The sequence below is a fragment of the Balaenoptera borealis genome, assembly GCF_965194805.1.
Source record: "Balaenoptera borealis genome assembly, chromosome: 18".
NCBI classification, from domain to species: domain Eukaryota; kingdom Metazoa; phylum Chordata; class Mammalia; order Artiodactyla; family Balaenopteridae; genus Balaenoptera; species Balaenoptera borealis.
Genome location: NC_138877.1, coordinates 16,844,994 through 16,862,969, shown reverse-complemented (window position 1 = coordinate 16,862,969; position 17,976 = coordinate 16,844,994). Strand labels below are relative to the sequence as shown.

Sequence of the window (17,976 nt, the reverse complement as noted above, 5' to 3'; positions counted from 1 at the left end):
ATTTCCCTTAAAATACAACTACATTAGACCCCTAAGCCCCATCCACCCCACTGGGTGGAAAATTCAACCTCAGTCCACTTTAGAGCTCTCGGCACCGCCTCTTGTGAAGGTCTCCAGGTTTTCACAAAGCAAAACACTCAGGGAGGCTGTTCAGCCTTCGCTCAGCATGGGCTCCTCTGACCTACCCTCAGTCAAGCCCTCGGGGCACCTTGAAGATGAAGGGGAAAGACCTCCCAGAAGGAAAAGAAGAGTCTTTTGAGAGCCATTTGATAATTCAGCTCTGCCCGGTTCCCTATTAATGCCAAAAAGGTAAGTTTGAAACAGAAGAGAAATTAACCATCAGATTCACAGACCCACGCGTCTGAGACTCGGACTCAAACACCATCAGAGAACGTTCCCGCAAGCAGTTCTCAAACTTGGCTGCACTAACTCACCAGCCAGCTCTTGAAAACGGGATACCTGGGCCCCACCCCAGGCCATGTGGAGCCCAGGTGTTTGAGTTTGGTTTTTCATTATTGTTTTGTTTTGTTTTGTTTAGGGCCGCGCTGCGCAGCATGTGGGATCTTAGTTCCCCTATCAGGGATCAAACCCGTGCCCCCTGCAGTGGAAACACAGGAGTCTTAACCACTGGACTGCCAGGGAATTCCCTGTTTCCGTTTTTTAAAACTTTCCCACATGATTCTACCGCACAGGGAGGGGCAGGAACAGCGGGCTGGAGCGAACTCCCTGGGAAACGCAGCATCGTCTAAGAACCACCATCACCTGCACAGGTGCTTCCTCCTCAGGTGCCTCTTGGTGGATGAGCAGGTCACTCTTCTTCACCAAATACGTTTTATGACTTATTGTTGAGTCTTCCTTCAACATAAATTATACACAGTCAACAAGGTTGGCTCTGCGTCAGTTCTGAAGGCCACTTTCTGAACGTCGCCCGCTAGACCTGAATGGGATCTAATGAGGACACTGGCCTCGGGAGGATCAGTGGGCATGGCTGGAGAGAGCTCTCTTATGGCTTCTTTCCTCTATGGCTCCCTCTGGTATCCCCCAAGTGCTTCTTTCCTGGACTCTCTAGAAAAGTCTGCTGTCCATCTTTCCTGGACGCAGGCTTCCCATCGCAGACCTGTCTTAAAAACAGGGCTGATGATGGCACGAGGCTCCCCACCCCTAACCAGACCTCTGCTCTGGGGAGAAGGACATCCAGCCTGCCCCCTCCCATGGCATTGGCCATGAAGCTTTGCATGGCTCCTTCAGATGCCCTCTTCCTTAGCTCTGCCTCTCCAAATCCTACTCTTCTCAGACCCAGTTCTGGCCCCATCTCTCTTCTTCCAGAAGAATCCTCCCCCTGTTCACACCACTCATCTTCACTCCCGTGCCCTCACAGGGCTTAACCAGATTCAGCCTTATTGGATCATTGCTTCATATCTTTCCAACTATTTATTTACCTATTTAGAAAGAGTAGACATTTTAGAATCAGATATTTATTTAGTCTGCCTTGTAATATCTAAGTGACTTTGGATGAGTTATTTAACTTCTGTTATAAGTAAAGGAGATATGTATGTGAAAGCTCTAGCTCAGAGCCCAGTACACACAATTGAGTTGTACCATATGCTCATTTCACCTATATTAGTTCATCTGTATGCCCTCAGGGGTGGGGCAGGGTGAGAGGGAAAGATCAATTTCAGTAGTGTGGGCAGGTTCTACACAATGAGTGTGTAGTTCAAGTGTGTGTGAGACGAGAGGCCAGCTGTGTCCTCGGCTGGTCTTGGTGCCCACCGGCCCGTCATAGGAGGAACATTCCCGGGCACTGAGGGTGTTTCTAATTAAACATGGGGGTGTTTTTCATGCATTGTGGTCTCCAGACACGGGCCAGCTATCTCATCTGGAGCTCTACTGAAAAAGCAATGATCTGAGAATTGGAAGAATGACTTTCCAAGGTGGCGCCTTTAAGGAATTTTTCAAAAATCATCTCCACTGCACTCAAATGTTGCCTTATATGGACTTTCAAATCTTTCCCCTGCATATGAGACTATTCCAGTATAGCTGAATTCAATAAATGCTCGTCTCTTTTCCTACCCAACGGGCATGAACTTACTTCCTGCATCTAATCCAGTTCTGGAGTAAAGTACTGCTCAGTCAATACTTATTGACTGATTCATGGGGAAGATGATCAACCATACTTTTAATAACAGCCACTCTTAACTGAGACTCTCAGCCCCATCACTTTGTGTGGCCTCAAGTAAACCATAATAAAGTGAGGCTTCCATTAAATCTGACAGTTTTCCTACTTAAAAAAAAAGTTTGCATGATAAAGTTTATCTTTTCAATGAGAAGAGCATTACTTTTAATACCTGCTTAGTTTAGTTAGCTCTGAATCAGTAGAGCAACACTTCCTTTAGAAGAACGAATTTATTTACCTCCAGTTCACACTCCATCTTCTTTCTAATTTCTTTCACATCATTGTGGTACTGTTGGCGTATTTCTTCTAGCTGCTTCCAGTATTCCTGGGAAGCAATCCCAATCCCGAAATGTTAAATGTTTGCGAACAACTTGACAGAATAATCTCTAGACAGTCTATGATTTTATTTTTATTTTATTTTTTGTTTTTGGCCGCGCCTCGCAGCATGCGGGATCGTAGTTCCCCGACCAGGGATTGAACCCGCGCCCCCTGCAGTGGAAGCACAGAGTCTTAACCACTGGGCCGCCAGGGAAGTCCCCAAGACAGTCTATGAATTTCAAAATGTGTGATATATAGTAAGGGAAAAGCTGTTGCTCCCAAAAATGATAATCTGCCTTACACTTTGGCTGTGGTACTTCCCCCCAGTGAGGATACGGCCTCTTGGGACAATCTCATTTTAATATATAACCCCAAATGCATTACTGACATACAATTACTTTATATATAATCCTGTTATAGGTTGAATTTTGTCCCCCCCCCCAAAAGATACGTTGGAGTCCTAAGCCCCAGGACCTCAGAATGTGATCTTATTTGGAGACAGTGTCATTGCAGATGTGAGTAGTTAAGCTAAGATGTGGTCACACTGGGGCAGAGTGGGTCCCTAATGCATATGGCAGGTGTCCTGTTAAGAAAACGGCCACACCAGGAGGATGCCATGTCCGGTGGCAGAGACTGAAGTTGTGGCTCTGCAAACCAGGGCATCTGAACATCATGGACCAGCCACCGGAAGCTAGCAAAAGGCAAAGAAGGATTCCCCTCCAGGTTTCAGAGGGAGCGTGGCCCTGCTGACACCTTGACTTTGGACTTCAAGCCTCCAGAACTGTGCGACAATAAATTTCTGTTGTTTTAACCCGCCCGGTTTGTTGTAAGGCAGCCCTAGGGAACTAATACAAATTTCAGAAATGTTCAGGATGGACAGTTACTTTATCAATCTGAGGTAAAAAGCCTTGTGAACTCATCGACACTGCATTCTCTGAGAAGGTGAAATACACATCTCTCTCTCCCCTGAACCCCAGCATGGTGCGTCACACCACTGTGTCCAACAAGTGTTTGTGTAACGGGCTCTCTCAGGTGCACCGTAGATGCTAAAAGCAACACCCCATTACGGTACAAAAGACAATGAGAGAAGTACAACGGTAGCCCTGGAAGCAGACAGTTTTTAACCTGTTCCTTCCTTTCATTTCTCCTGAACTGCAGCTCCTGGAATCCAGGCTCTTCCCCATTACTTCTTAGCTTTTGTCTCTGGTTGTGATTTGGCTCAGCGGAAGATGGACGAATACCCTATTATTAGAATGAAATAACTTATAAAGCGTACTTGCATTTTGGAAACATCTTATGATTTGACCTTGACCCGCATCCTTTAAACAATAATTATATCATCAATCTCAGTATTTGGGAGTTTGTTTGTTTTTTTTTATACTGAGCAGTAGAATTTTCTTAGTGTAAGTGTGAAACATTTAAAAAGTAAAGAAAATAAAACCATTTGTGTTGTTTAGCCTAAGCAATCAATATTTTACACTACCATGTGAGACACCTAGATTCATTTTCTGAACTGCTAAATTATAATTGTGAAATCAAAGTTCTGTAAAAGTTTAGCAACCCCTGGAGCATGAGATTAGGTAGGGGAAGAGAACTAGAACTTTTGAGCAGTTCAAAATAAGAGCAATACAAATAGGAGGTGTAACCAAGCTTGCTCAGCCCCAGAATTTTGACACTATATTTAAGAGTAAAGGTTAACTTTCATTTCAAATAAAATACAGTAGTCCCTCTTTGAAAATGTGTAGAATTCTAATAAAATAGAAACAAAGAATTGCAGCACTGAAAGGGACCTTGAAGCCCATCTACAGCTTTTATAGATAAGGAAATTGAGGTTCAGAGAGGTGGCATGTCCTGCCTAAGGTCACATAGCAAGTGATGGAGCCAGGGAAGGGACTAGGCTTCCCAGACCCTAACTGAAGCCTATTCCCATTATTCTTCTTTAGCTATTAAAAACCGGGGAAAGTGGGGAATAGTCTTAATCATCTATGTGGAATGAACTTTGACTTGAGGATCCATGAATATTTGTGAACAGAGAAAGCATGAGAAAATTCCTGATGGCCTCTTATATTTGGTATTTTACTTACCAATTGCTTTTCCACTTTCAGCTTATGTTGTTGAGCTTCACATTTCCTCTGAAGGTATTCAGCAAGCCTTAGGAAATACAAATGTTCAGCCTGAGTAGAAATTTTAACTCATCATAGGCACCAATTCGACAAGTGAATTTTCAGCTTTGTAATGAGACTCACAATTCACCTGTGACGTTCTGAGTTCAAGAAGTAATTCAAAGTTACAGAATGTGTACATTGGAAAAGAAGATATCTTTGAAATCAAGAAGAAAGGGAGGTAAAGAGAACAGTAAAACTGGGGATACAGGAGAGGATAGAACCGAAAAATATTCTGTTACAATGATTTTTCTTCAGGGCACGAATCAGTCCACCCATAGTCTATAATATGTTGAAGGGAAAAAGAAAAAACCCGTAGCAGGATCTTCTCATGCTGTGTGCAGGTATCTAATCTATAGCCTTGTCACCCTGACTGCACTGATAGCTGCTCTTCTATAGCCTGCATGATACCCTGAGCTCCTTAGAGCAGGATGGGGGCCCCTCCCTTCACCTCTGCTCCTCACGCTGGCTCACAAATGCTTAATGAATAAAGAAATGAGGCTTTCTCCATCTCTCACAATGTTTAAGTATTTTTCCAGCACAATTCTGGTCAATTCTAGTCAAACAGTTTTCAGGTTTGTACCTATGTTCTAGATATTTATCTTTTTTTCAGAATTTCCTACAAGAATTTCTGTAATTACAGATTGCTAAACAAAAACTACCACATTTCAGATCATATTATGAGCTAGTGATAAAGTTCTTTGGAATTCTAGCAACTTCCTGGGCTCCAAAGACAGAACTGCCATTTCAGAAACTCCTTTAGGCACATCAGGATGAGTGGTCCCCAGTTTCTGAAGAGTCAAGTTAATAAATCAGCCGTTTAGAAATATGATGAAATCATAAGCTAGTTACGGTCTTTGGGCCTTAGTTCCCCATCTGTAAAATGAGCACAATACCAATCTCACAGGGGGTGATGTGAGGATTAGAAGAGATAAGTTCTGTGAAGGTTCCTGACCAGCGTCTGACACACTGACTGTGCTTGACTCAGATGAGGGCTAACATGTAGCACTCCTCTCAGAAACTTATCTCCGTGAGAAAAACTATTCAGCCATCCAGGGGCTGTCCAAGAGACATTCTTTCTCTGTCTATCTCTCTCTGTCTTTCTTTCTCTCCCCAACTCTCTATACGTTCTTATTCCTCCAGACAAGTACATCAAGACTTGATTCCCATGGAATTGGAGCTCTGATAGAGAGAAAGCTGGGCAGGGGGCCTGGAAGAACAATGAGGAGGGGTTGCCAGTCATCAGAGGGGCAGCCTGGAACACAGTAAGATGATGGGCAGCGGCATACAGGGAAGAGAAGGACCTTTCTACCATTTTATGTGACAGTTTGGGAGATACAATCATACATAATCAAAATAGTTGATAGTTTGACAGCTCTCATATCTAGATAAAGGGTGGAAGACGCAGTTTCCCAGTGGCTGAGAAAAGGGAAAGGGAGTTTTGTGCCTGTACCTAGTTCTTATGTAAAATATGTCACTCATTAGTTGAGTCCTATATGAATATTATAATTTGAACTAATGGAACACATAACTTTTGATGATCATGGAGGTCATTAAAAATATGTTATGAAGATGGAAAAAAACCATAACCGCACCCAATATCTTTAAAAATAAAACGTCTACTTTTCCCACCACACATTTCTGGAGAAATCATTCTTTTATTATTCTTGCTTATCTAATTTTCATTAGCTATCTGATGAGATCACCATCATATAGACTCATATGTTTCATTGTTTGTCCAAAATTTCAACAATAAATAACCACAGACACCAAAAGTTAGCAAATTCCCAACAGTGAAAGAAAAAATGTGATGGCAAAAGTATTTTAAAAACATGACTCTCAGACTTCGGTCTTCAGGGCTGTGGATGGGTGTCAATCATTCTGATCATAGAACACTGACATCAGTGTGAAAGAAACCATTAAAAGTATTGTAGATCTGTAGAAATTTGTTATGGAGTAAACTTTTTGAAAGTACACCATAATTATATTATTTTCTTTCTAATACATCCATATTCTGAAAAATCCCAAGAATATAAATACTAAATGAAATATATTTCACTTTTCAGTAGGTGTCAAATTATAATTTGATTACAATTCAATTATTATTGATTAATATTAATAATATTAATATTAATATTTGGAAAATGATACATATACAACTATTTTCATCACTCCCAGATAGTGGAATTTACTAGGAAAAAGAAAAAGACATTAAAAATTCAAGAGCATTAATCTGTTCCCACAGTCAAATGGCTACATGAATAAGATTAGCTACATCAAAGTTAAGATGAAAAAGGGTCAAGGGAACTGTGAATTAAGTATTTTAAATGAAGAGTCTGGAAGTTCTTCCCAGATGTTTTAGGAGAATTTGGAAGGACTTCAGAATAAATGTTGATATAGCAAACTATTTTCAGAGGACCAAAGTTTAAGTAGACTATGACATTACCATTGACCTGGAGATTGACTGTGGCTTTCTTCCTGATTATAATTCTCCTCAACTCTGGTATCTTTTTGAGGAACATAGTGGTAATTTTGTCCATTGGCTCTCTTCCTCAACAAGTCAAGTTGAGCATAATAATGATCATAATGTCCACACACTGCAGCAAGTTTGGGTCCTTCTACCATTTTTATCTGAGGGATTAAAAAGAAGAGAGATATTTTAAAAATACATGATTAAAATCTATAACAATTGACAGTTTGGTAGTGACCATAGCTATGAAAAGGCATTGAAGCTATCTTGTTTTTGCTCTAGACTTGTTTTTGAGTAATCTTAGAATCCCCAAATCCTCGAACTGAAAAATGTTTTAGAAGTCTAAGTACTGTAGTGCAGTAGTTTATAATTTTGCTAAGGTGTGAATATGAATCATGTATACTTCATGGCTAGTGTATCAAAAGTACTTAGCGAGTGAGTATCTGTCCAACCCAAGATCTGAAACTAAACTCAGCATTATTATTTCTTAGTTTTCATAAATTTATTTACACCTTACTAGACTTTATGGAAGAATACTGTACTTTATTGTGCAACTCACAGATCTGGGGATTTGCAAAACGTTTAGGTTCTGATAAATTTGCTAAATACAAAATGGCAACATGACTGGAAGGAAAGAAGATGCTGCATCACTCAGAGTCAATTCTTCCTGTGTAAACACAAGAAAAGTCATGTAACAGTTGTGACCAGCTTATGACCATCTCAAGCTAGCCTCACCACCCTTCCCAACCAGAACAGAATAAGAGGAGGAGAACCAGAAACAAATGTTTATCTTAGCATTCCTTAGTAGAGGCCACTGAGCTGGAAGACAAGAATCAGACCAGATTAACATATGAAAACCAGTCAAGACCCTGTTGCTAAATAGCAAAATAGGGTCAATTTATGGTGACCATGCTGTCCATTTAGCAGTTGCTAACAAAAGAAAAAAGGAAGATCAAACCTTTGGAAAGGCCTGGAATTTATAATTGGAAATATGAGTAACCAAACAAGTGGTTAAAACTGAAATTTCCTCACTGTAAAGAAGTAACACATTACATTCTTTGTTCTTTTTAATGCTATATGGCTCATATATATATACATATGAACCATATGGAATTGTAGATATTTAACCATCTTTAACTTACAAAAATGGCACATTTATATAGTTCTATTCAAATATTAAAGTAAACGTATAAAATTTGGCTTATCAGTCTAAACATAGATTGTATATTTATTTTAAAAATCTTTTAAAGTGCGAAGTCTTTTTCTTAGTTTTACAATGTTTGCCTATGTACAACCCAAAGAAGTTACTACAAATTACTTGAAAAATGGCTAGAAATAGAGAAAAGTATTGGAAGGAAAAAACAGCTTCTTTAGGATTTTCTCTGAAGTCCCAAACGGTAATGAGAACATCAGAGACGGCTCCTGTGCAGACCTGTTCGTTTCACTGCATTAGGAGAAACTTTCAAAGGATTAAGAAAATGTCAATGTGTTGTCCTAACTTCATCCATCCTTGAGTCTTTTAGATGTTTGTTTTTGTTTTTTTTTTGCCTCTGAAAGGGTTTGCTACAGAGTATCCTAAATCACAACATACTTTATACCATGAGCCTTCTTTTTTTTTTTTTTTTTACCATGAGCCTTCTTTTAAAATACAATTTTTCAATTAAAATACAATAGCCATTTTTATGTACCAGAAGCATTTCACTAGCGTAAATTAAAAGATTCAACATTCTGCTGAAGTGGATTCAAATAACTGGCATAAAGAAACTCTGGGGGAAAAAAATCAATGATTATATAATAAAAATTTCTCAATTATATATAACATCAGAATTAAGCGTATGAAATGCATGTTTTCTGCCACTATGCTACTCACTTGTCCTATATAGAAAAACCTTATTTACTTAAAGAAATTAAAAGAATTTGAATTATAAAAAGAAAACAAAAACTAATGTATAGAATATTTATAAGGAAATACAGCATTGTTAAAAATAACAACTTGAAGCTGTCCCATGAAGTACCACTTTAATGTTCATTACAGAATTTTATTGCAAGTACAAAACTAGTGAACCCCCAAGTAATGCCCTTGTACCTCATGAACATGTGCAAGTAGTTCTGTAGAATATGCCATCCACTAAAAAAAACAGAGGAAGGGTTTAGCATGACTTACAGATATGGGCTTCTGGGCTCCAGCTGGTGGTCTCCATTCATTTCTATATAATATGTCTTTCCTTTTAAATGGCACTGATATCCTTGATCTTGGCAGGCACTTTCCCTGGAATCTCACTTTCTGTATTTTAAAATCTTATTTAACCAAAATAAAACAACTTAATTTTTAAAAAATTTCCACATCATTAATATTATGCTTGTGAGAGTATAAGTATAAGGGGCATTTCATAACACAGTAAGTTCTCTTTAACCAGAGACATTTATACCCATGGAGAGAAGTGCTGATGGAAAATTACTACACATTTTCTTTGAATGGAGGAAACCATTTTTTCCAGTGTTCCTTTACATATTTCTAGTAATATATAACACTACTTTTTAAAAATTGGGGAATTAACATTTATGGAAACAATATGCATGACATAATGGCATATTTAGTAATTAAGTTATTAACTAAATTAATTTAATTACAAGTAATTAAATGTAGTCATCAGAGCTTGGGTTATCTGGCCACAGCATTCATGTTGCATTGTTGTTTGAAATGGATGAGTAGGTCTTCAAATATATTTGTGTTTGTCACCTTCAAAATGTGTTCTTGGGACTTCCCTGGTGGCGCAGTGGTTAAGAATCCGCCTGCCAGTGCAGGGGAAGCAGGTTTGATCCCTAGTCTGGGAAAATACCACATTCCGTGGAGCAACTAAGCCCGTGCGCCATAACTACTGAGCCTCCGCTCTAGAGCCCGCGTGCCACAACTACTGAAGCCCTCGCGCCTAGAGCCCCTGCTCTGCAGCAAGAGAAGCCACCGCAGTGAGAAGCCCACGCACCACAACGAGGAGTAGTCCCCGCTCGCGGCAACTAGAGAAAGCCAGCGCACAGCAACGAAGACCTAACGCAGCCAAAAATAAATAGAAAAAAAAAAATGTGTTCTTGTTTTCCTATCTGTCCTATATTAGGAGTGTAGACAATACACTTTCTCTCGTCCTCTACTTATCTACTTTCTAAACATGCTCAATCTCGACTAATATATAACGATGGCAAATGAAATTAAACATGGCAGAATCATTAATTTACTTTCCCTTTATAACTTTCCTCACTTTAATTTCTCCATCACAGTGGATAATATTCCCCTATCACTGTTCCTTGGAGAGATTTTCTACTCCTCATCCTTAAAGTTGAGACATTTGGTTGTGGCTAAAAATCCTGCTGCTCTTATTTCACAATATCAATTGAATTAGTAATTTTTCTCTTTAATGTCTGTCTGTCTGTCTGTCTTTCACACACACACACACAGTACTTCATCAGCTGATTCCTAACACCACCACTACAACTGCTTCTCCATTTATCATTACCATAAAGTATCAGCTGCTTTCTTTGGGGGTCACATAGTAACGTTCTCCCACTGTTACCAATTAGGTCCGAGATCCTAACTTCAGCTCCAACAGGCCTCTGCAGGAGAACTCTTAATCGCCAGTCCATTCTCTCTATTTCAGAAAAATAAGCTTCATTTCATGATTTCATGTCTGTCTGTGAACCTTCTTTGACTCTCTATCCCTTCCCTACACAAAAGTTAAGTTTAGATTCTACCTCTTTGAGCATCTCATTATCAGCACATCCACTGTTTCATCAAGTTTTCCCGACTGATGAGAAGAGAGGAGATGAATCCTCCAGGTCATGCATAAACTAGATATACAGGCACGCCCCCAGGTCACCACTTGACAAGATAATTTTTCTTCTGCTTATACTGCTTATATTTTTTAAATGTCCGTGTTCAACATATTTGGAGGAATTTCTCTGCTAAAGTTATCAGCCATATATTATAAATCATTGCGTGAGACATAATAAATGTTTTTTGATTGCACGGTTAAATCATCCTTACCTGGGACCACCTTCCCAGCAGGTCGAGAAGCAGACGATCTTGCTTTATGTCTGAGGGTGTGATTGAATTCTTCCTGAATGACCTAAAATCAAACGGTGTGTCAGGACCTGCTAGTAAAAATCTCTGTCAAAATCCAAACAGAATCGCCTCAAAACTCACCTCGGGAGTCAAGTATTTGGCGATAAGGTTCTCTAAAAAGGGCCTTTTCAAAATGGAACTAATGGATGGTCGATCTCGGGGAGATACTTCAAAGAGCTGGTATATTAAGGACTGTAGGTCATGGGAAAACCGTGGAGGTATTGGAGGAACATGAGCTTGACAAATCTTCAGAACCAGCTGGTGTAAGTTGTTACCCTCAAACTGAAAAGACAAGGAATGGTGATACTAAATTAGAGAAAAATTCAATGCTAGTATTTAAAGTAATATCAAGAAACAAAACAATGTTATATAGCTTTAATGAGAAGCACTATGGTCTACCCTGAATTGTTTCCATCAACTAATCTTTCATGAGTAGATACTGTAGGCGGTTATTCAATGAAATGTTGTCCTACTTAAAACAAGGGTTTTTTAAGTTTTTTTCTTATCAAAATATTTACGCATTCTAAAAAACTGGAAAGTATAGGAAATTATAAACAGGGAAAATACATACAATTTCACCACCCAGAGGTATATTTCCTTCTAGTCTTTTTAAAAATAATGTTTATTTTATAAAGTTGAGATCATAACAATATGAAATTTTACATCTTGCTTTTTAAATTAACATAACATAAACCATTTCCTCAAAAATTCTTCATAAACCAGAAAACATTCCATTGTATGAAATCATCATTTACACATAATGATAATGTTGGGCAGAATGGTGTGGCAGAAAAGATCAGGTTTGGGTTAGACACTTAACTATCTGACACTTACTATTTGAAAATAATGATAATAATAATAACAATAACAACAAAACGACAGCTGTGTACAAAAGAGTTAACATAGATGGTCTAAGACTGCTATCCTTAGAAAGGCCTGCTTACATTGGCCCTTGGCTGGCATCTGGGAACTTGGATTTCAGGAGAGTTCTCATCATTCCCAAAATGTTCCGAGTGGCTCTCTTTTTCCCCACACTGTGCAAACAACATGGTTTATGCTGAATACCTGCTTTCTTCCTGGGAATCTAGAAGCTTGGCACATGCTAGGCAGAGGTGCCTACATGACCAGTCCCAACAAAAACCCTGGACACTGGGTCTCGAATGAGCTTCCCTGGTAGATAACATTTCACATGTATTGTCACAACTTGTTGCTGGAGAAATCAGTGCATCCTGTGTGACTCTACTGGGAAAGGCTCTTGGAAGCTTGTGCCTGGCTTCCGACAATCTTCGCCCCATGCACCTTTTCCCTTTGCTGATTATGTGTTGATATGTTCACACACAATTTATTTTTATGGAACTATGCTACATGTACTATTCTCCAACTTGGATTTTGTACTTTATAATATAGCTTGGATATCTTCCCATGTCAGTATATATGGAGCTGTCATTCTTGTTAATAGCTTGTCCATATAATTTTTAACAATCTAATAAAACCAAACATTAACCTTTTCCTCTCAAGAGGTTAATTGCATTTATATAGTTTTCAATAGTTCAAGATTAATCTGATGATTAATATACTTACAGGATGTCTGAGTGTGCAGAGCTCATATAAGACGCAGCCAAGAGACCAAATATCCCTGGGTAAGATAAGAGTTGACATGCTAAGAAATATCAATAATTCTCAATGAAAACCTTTATCTTTACAGTGCATTATATTTGTGCATCTTTACAATTTTATATAGGTTGACAAGTTTTCACAAATGCTTTCAGTACATTATCAATTCTTACTCTTACTAAGACTAGAGGGAAAATTTGTAGCTTGTCAGAATCCTAGCAAAGAAAAGGTATACAAGCTTTGCTAGAATCTGATGGCTCAATATTTACTTCACGTGATGAGCTCGAAGAAAATGTGTACATGTGTGGAATTTTGAGCAATTTGGAGGTGGAAGGCAGAACTCAAACATGGATTTGTTTGATTCAAAGGGTGACATCTGGTTGATTTAGAAAGGAATATTCTACTCAAGGCTACTGACAAAACCAAAGTTAGATTAAGTGATGACCAGAGTATCTGGTACTCAATGAACTTGAAAAAAATGTGCTAAAACTAGGCCTGTGCAGGTGTCCAATGAATGACCTTTTGACCTCAGAGGGCCAAAAACACCACTCTCTGATCATGCGAAACACCTCCATTTTTGAACATGCATCCTATGAAGAAGGATGTAACTCAGATATGTCTGTACAGAACACCAGTTACCTCACCTCTTCCTTACCTCCAATCCTCTTTCCCCACGCCTAAGACCACGCCAAAGACCACACATAAATATCTCAAGCCCCTCACCTTCAGGGAGGCAGATCTAAGACTTGTACTCCAGTCTCCTCATTTGGCTGCCTTGTGAATAAACCCTTTCTCTGCTGCAAACCTCGGGGCCTCAGCATTTGGCTTGTCTGTTCATCAGGCAAATGAATCTGGTTTCGTAACAATTACCGCTAGGATCTTCCAATTATTGAAAGCATCAGACCAGCAAATTTAAATGTTGACTCAAATCCTTAAAAAGCAGTACAAGGAAACAAAGCAATGCTACGGAGCTAGGGGTCTCTCTTTGTTGCACTGTGCTCTGCTCTGGACAGCCTGCCCTCCTACCCCGGCTACACAAGCTGCATTCCTGCTCAGCTTGAGGCCAAACCCCTTCTCTAAGTCAGAGGCTGTCTCCAAAAAACTGCCTGCTCTTTCACTATTCGGAGAAATGTTTACCATTCTTTTTTAAGGCTTTGCCCTCTCTTTCAAAGTCAAACAGCCAAACATCCCTTGGATACTTTCCTAAACAAACAGACAATTAACTCCACAAAGAAACTCAGTCTTCCTGCAAAGCCAACTGGTTCAACTGGCAGACAGCTTTGAAAAGTGAAAAATTTTCCTTCTCCTTCCATGGAAGTAAAAACTACCTCATCTTCATCTTTTATCACTGTGTATATTAATATTACTCCTGACGGTACGCTCTGGTACCACATACATAAAAGCTAGCTGAATTTTAAAGCTGGAAGATGCCTTAACAATTACCTATCTACCTACGCCTTAACAATTACCAGCTCTCTTTGTTGCAGGTAGGGAAACTGAGGCCCACAGAGATGGACTGACTTGGTCAAATTGCCGACTGAGTCAATATTAGGATTCCTGGCTGCTAAACCCGTGCTCAGTCACCAGCCTCACCGTTTTCTGACCCATCTACAGCACTTTCCTGCAATAGGCTAAACAGGGCTTAGAAAGCATGAGAATCAAATACACAGATGGACATCACAGTGACTGCGATTTTCAATGTTATTCTTTCTATCACTTGCATCTTCAAAAGAAATGTCTTTTTTCTAAATAAGTTCAAAACCTTCAGAGAACACTGAAGTGGTCAGAGACAGTACTGGGAGCCTCATTTCACAGGTGAAGAAAATGAAATTACAAAAGCACCATAAAAAAGAATGCATCAGATTTTACTGCGACTTTCTAACCAAAAGTCAGCAACTCACGTTTTATTGTTGTAGGGTTTATTCTGACAGATCTCTGGGGACAAGTAGTAAGGCGTTCCAACACAAGTTCTAGCAAGTTCCATGGTACTAGCAAAATTATATTAAATAATAAAATAACACAGTGTATTACTGAAGAAAGGGCTTAAGACATACACATACATGCAAGAAAGAAGTATAAAAATGGACACACAAAATTTGATGTATTCACATACTAAAATAAAGCAAAACACTGTATATTAATAATATAGTAATAAAATTCATGGATTTTTAAGCTTATAATTCACCTCCCCAAAATCTACACATTAGAAAAAATTTTATGGCTTAAAGATTGCACGAAGAGGTACCATTGTTACATTGCAAAACTCTCACACGTAAAGACTTCCCTCTTTCCAATGACTAAAGTAATGCAATCTCATGATTTAAAATTTGGAAAACATAAAAGTAAACAAAGAAGAAAAAATTTACTCAGAGTCTTAAAACCCCCAAACAACTACTGTTAAAATTCTGACATATTTCCTTCTTGTCTTTTTTCCATGCATATTTTCCGCATAGCTGTGATCATAGCATATTTAAAATTCAGAATTCCCTTTTTTTTTTTTTACTTAATATAACAAAGTTTGTTCTCACATTATCAAGAAGTCTTCCAAATCATAAATGTTAGTGGCTTTATAATATTCAGGTACATGCTGTGCTAAGTTTTATGAAATGTGACCATTTCCCAATTATTAGGCATCTAAATTATTCCAGATTTCAAATTATCCCCTTCGAATAAATTCTCAGAAATGGAACATTTAAAAATCTCTTGATATTTGTTACCACGAAACTGTCTTCCAAAACAGCTGCATCAATACATTCCCCCCAGTACGTGTGAATTTGCCTGTTTCACGAAATGCTCGCTAGCTTTATACGCATTTCAGTCACATCTCATTTGATCAGCTTACATCACACTATACATCGCCACCATCCTTCTCCTATCTACCTGCAAATTTTAATCTCAGACAAAGTAGCATCTGAATGATTTAATACACTTATATAAACAGTTATCAAAAATTATTGGGAAACCAAGCTCTTAATATCTTAATTCATGATAACTAAAAATACATATTTTGGCTGTTATGATCAGAAAGAAAATGTTTTTAAAAAGTACTTACTTGTTCAGGACTCTTGCAATACCAAAGTCCCCAAGCTTTGCAACCATTCCATTCTTGCTAAGAAAAATGTTCTGTAAGTGGAGGAAATGCTATGTTGCTGGAGATATTTCAAGAAAACAAAAGATCTGTTCTGTCTTGATTTTGTCTCTGAGATGTTACCTGAGTTTTTATGTCCCTGTGTAAGATCTTCCTGTCATGAATATGTTTCAGTCCTAGAGAAATCTGTACAAACCAACTCAGAATCTGTAGAGGGAACATGAAACAAAACTGGTGAGGAGTCTGGTGATCACTGAAATGTCTTCATGATAACATACAAGAAGAGAGGAATAATATACTTGTGTGTGTGGTTATATGAATGAAGCTAAGAGGTATACCATCTTATCGTACTACTTTCTTTTTACAGCTAGAAACATGGAGGTGTGAAAAGGCAATCCAAATGTGTTGGTATGAAAAGGAACACCGCACACAGAGAAAGATAAACAGAACCAAGGAAGAGAGGGAGGCAAGTCATGATCTTCTTTTTTATTAACATTGGGTTGCTAACTGCATCAGGAGAGTAGACAAGCAGCTCTGTTTCCTGATAACCCTAGTGCCACTGCTTTTTCCTTTTCAGTGGAAGGAGGGTGTCAAGGGCAAAGAGAGAAAGAGGAAGAAGTGGAGAATCTGTGAGGTTATTAAAATTTTTAATGAAATAACATACAAGTATATAATATAAAACTAAGAAATATTTTACTTTTATACTTTTTAAAGTTTAATTTTATTTCTTAGATATGATTTTCTTAGCTGGCCATGAGCCTCTTTATTAAACTGTGTCTATACCTATAGAGATTTATTTAAATGATTCTAAAATTTCAATGATTCTTTGTCCACCAAATTATACAGAGAGAGGAAAACAATAGGAAAAAAAGCTACATTCCAGACACTAAGATTCAGTTGTAATTTTAGTTTTTTAGTTTTGTAGTTCAAAATCGTGTAGAGAAAAGTATTTTTATTAAATGTGGCAAAATAATACCTAGATAGGAAGAAAGGAGGGTTTCTACAAATATAGAATTTAATATATAACATAAATGAGCATAGGGAGAATGCTTGATTAAATTTACAGAGGTTAGAGATACTGATTCTTTAATCATTCATACATTCACAACATTCAATTTTTTTTTTTTTTGGCTGCGTTGGGTCTTTGTTGCTGTGCGCGGGCTTTCTCTAGTTGCGGTGAGTGGGGGCTACTCTTCGTTGCGGTGCACTCATTGCGGTGGCTTCTCTTGTTACGGAGCATGGGCTCTAGGTGTGCGGGCTTCAGTAGTTGTGGCTCGCGGGCTCAGTAGTCGTGGCTCGCGAGCTCTAGAGCACAGGCTCAGTAGTTGCAGCACACGGGCTTAGTTGCTCCGTGGCATGTGGGATCTTCCCAGACCAGGGCTCGAACCTGTGTCCCCTGCACTGGCAGGCGGATTCTTAAGCACTGCGCCACCAGGGAAATCCACAACATTCAATTTAACTCTAGGAGGAAATTATTTGGGCCTGATGCTCTTAAATGCTAAAAGAGAACGAAGAAACAAATGCCCTAAAGAAAGATGGCAGGCCATTCCTGTGCCCTGCCTGAGGCCGTGGCCTTTCCCATCAATTGCACAGGCCCTGAGTCCAATTCTTCAGCCCCCACCCCACACACCTGTCTCCTTCACGAGTACAACTCCCAAGAGGGTATCAAAGGGAGCTCAGACTATAGAAGAAAAATGTGTTTGTGCAAAGAGAAAATGGGACCTGAGGCCATTATTCTTCACCTTCTCTCTCCTCTCTCTTAATAGCCAATGAAGGTAAATAGCCACTGCTAAGAAGAGCTTCTATCCTCCTTAGCAAAGTGGGATAGCTATTTTAAAACAGAGTACCCAACGATAAAAGGAAGAAAAGTGAAGCTATAAATACATCATATTTTAAATGGCTAAGGAACATCCACATTCACCTTTTTTTCCGCCATGAAGATTTATCTCAGAGGCATCCTACATGAGATTGTCCAAAAATAAGACACGGTTCTTTCTCAAGCAAAGTTCACCCTCAAAAAGAGATTCAATTTAAGTT

The 17,976-nt window shown here is 38.8% G+C and overlaps 1 protein-coding gene across 3 annotated transcripts in view; it reads right to left on the bottom strand.

The window, feature by feature from the left end:
* The window catches only part of NEK5 (NIMA related kinase 5), a gene marked incomplete at its 3' end in the record, with an annotated part of 62,448 nt that overhangs the window by 24,288 nt on the left and 20,184 nt on the right, over positions 1–17,976 (bottom strand). For all 3 annotated transcript variants that reach the window (XM_082365395.1, XM_082365394.1, XM_082365393.1), the window contains exons 5-16: positions 16,063–16,146; positions 15,904–15,974; positions 14,753–14,839; positions 12,819–12,873; positions 11,319–11,519; positions 11,160–11,241; positions 9,288–9,421; positions 7,100–7,284; positions 4,576–4,642; positions 3,617–3,733; positions 2,412–2,498; positions 763–855 (exon numbers count right to left, since the gene is read on the bottom strand). In XM_082365395.1, coding sequence (XP_082221521.1) covers positions 763–855; positions 2,412–2,498; positions 3,617–3,733; positions 4,576–4,642; positions 7,100–7,284; positions 9,288–9,421; positions 11,160–11,241; positions 11,319–11,519; positions 12,819–12,873; positions 14,753–14,839; positions 15,904–15,974; positions 16,063–16,146 — 1,263 coding nt within the window. The remainder of the gene's footprint in view (positions 1–762; positions 856–2,411; positions 2,499–3,616; positions 3,734–4,575; positions 4,643–7,099; positions 7,285–9,287; positions 9,422–11,159; positions 11,242–11,318; positions 11,520–12,818; positions 12,874–14,752; positions 14,840–15,903; positions 15,975–16,062; positions 16,147–17,976) is intronic.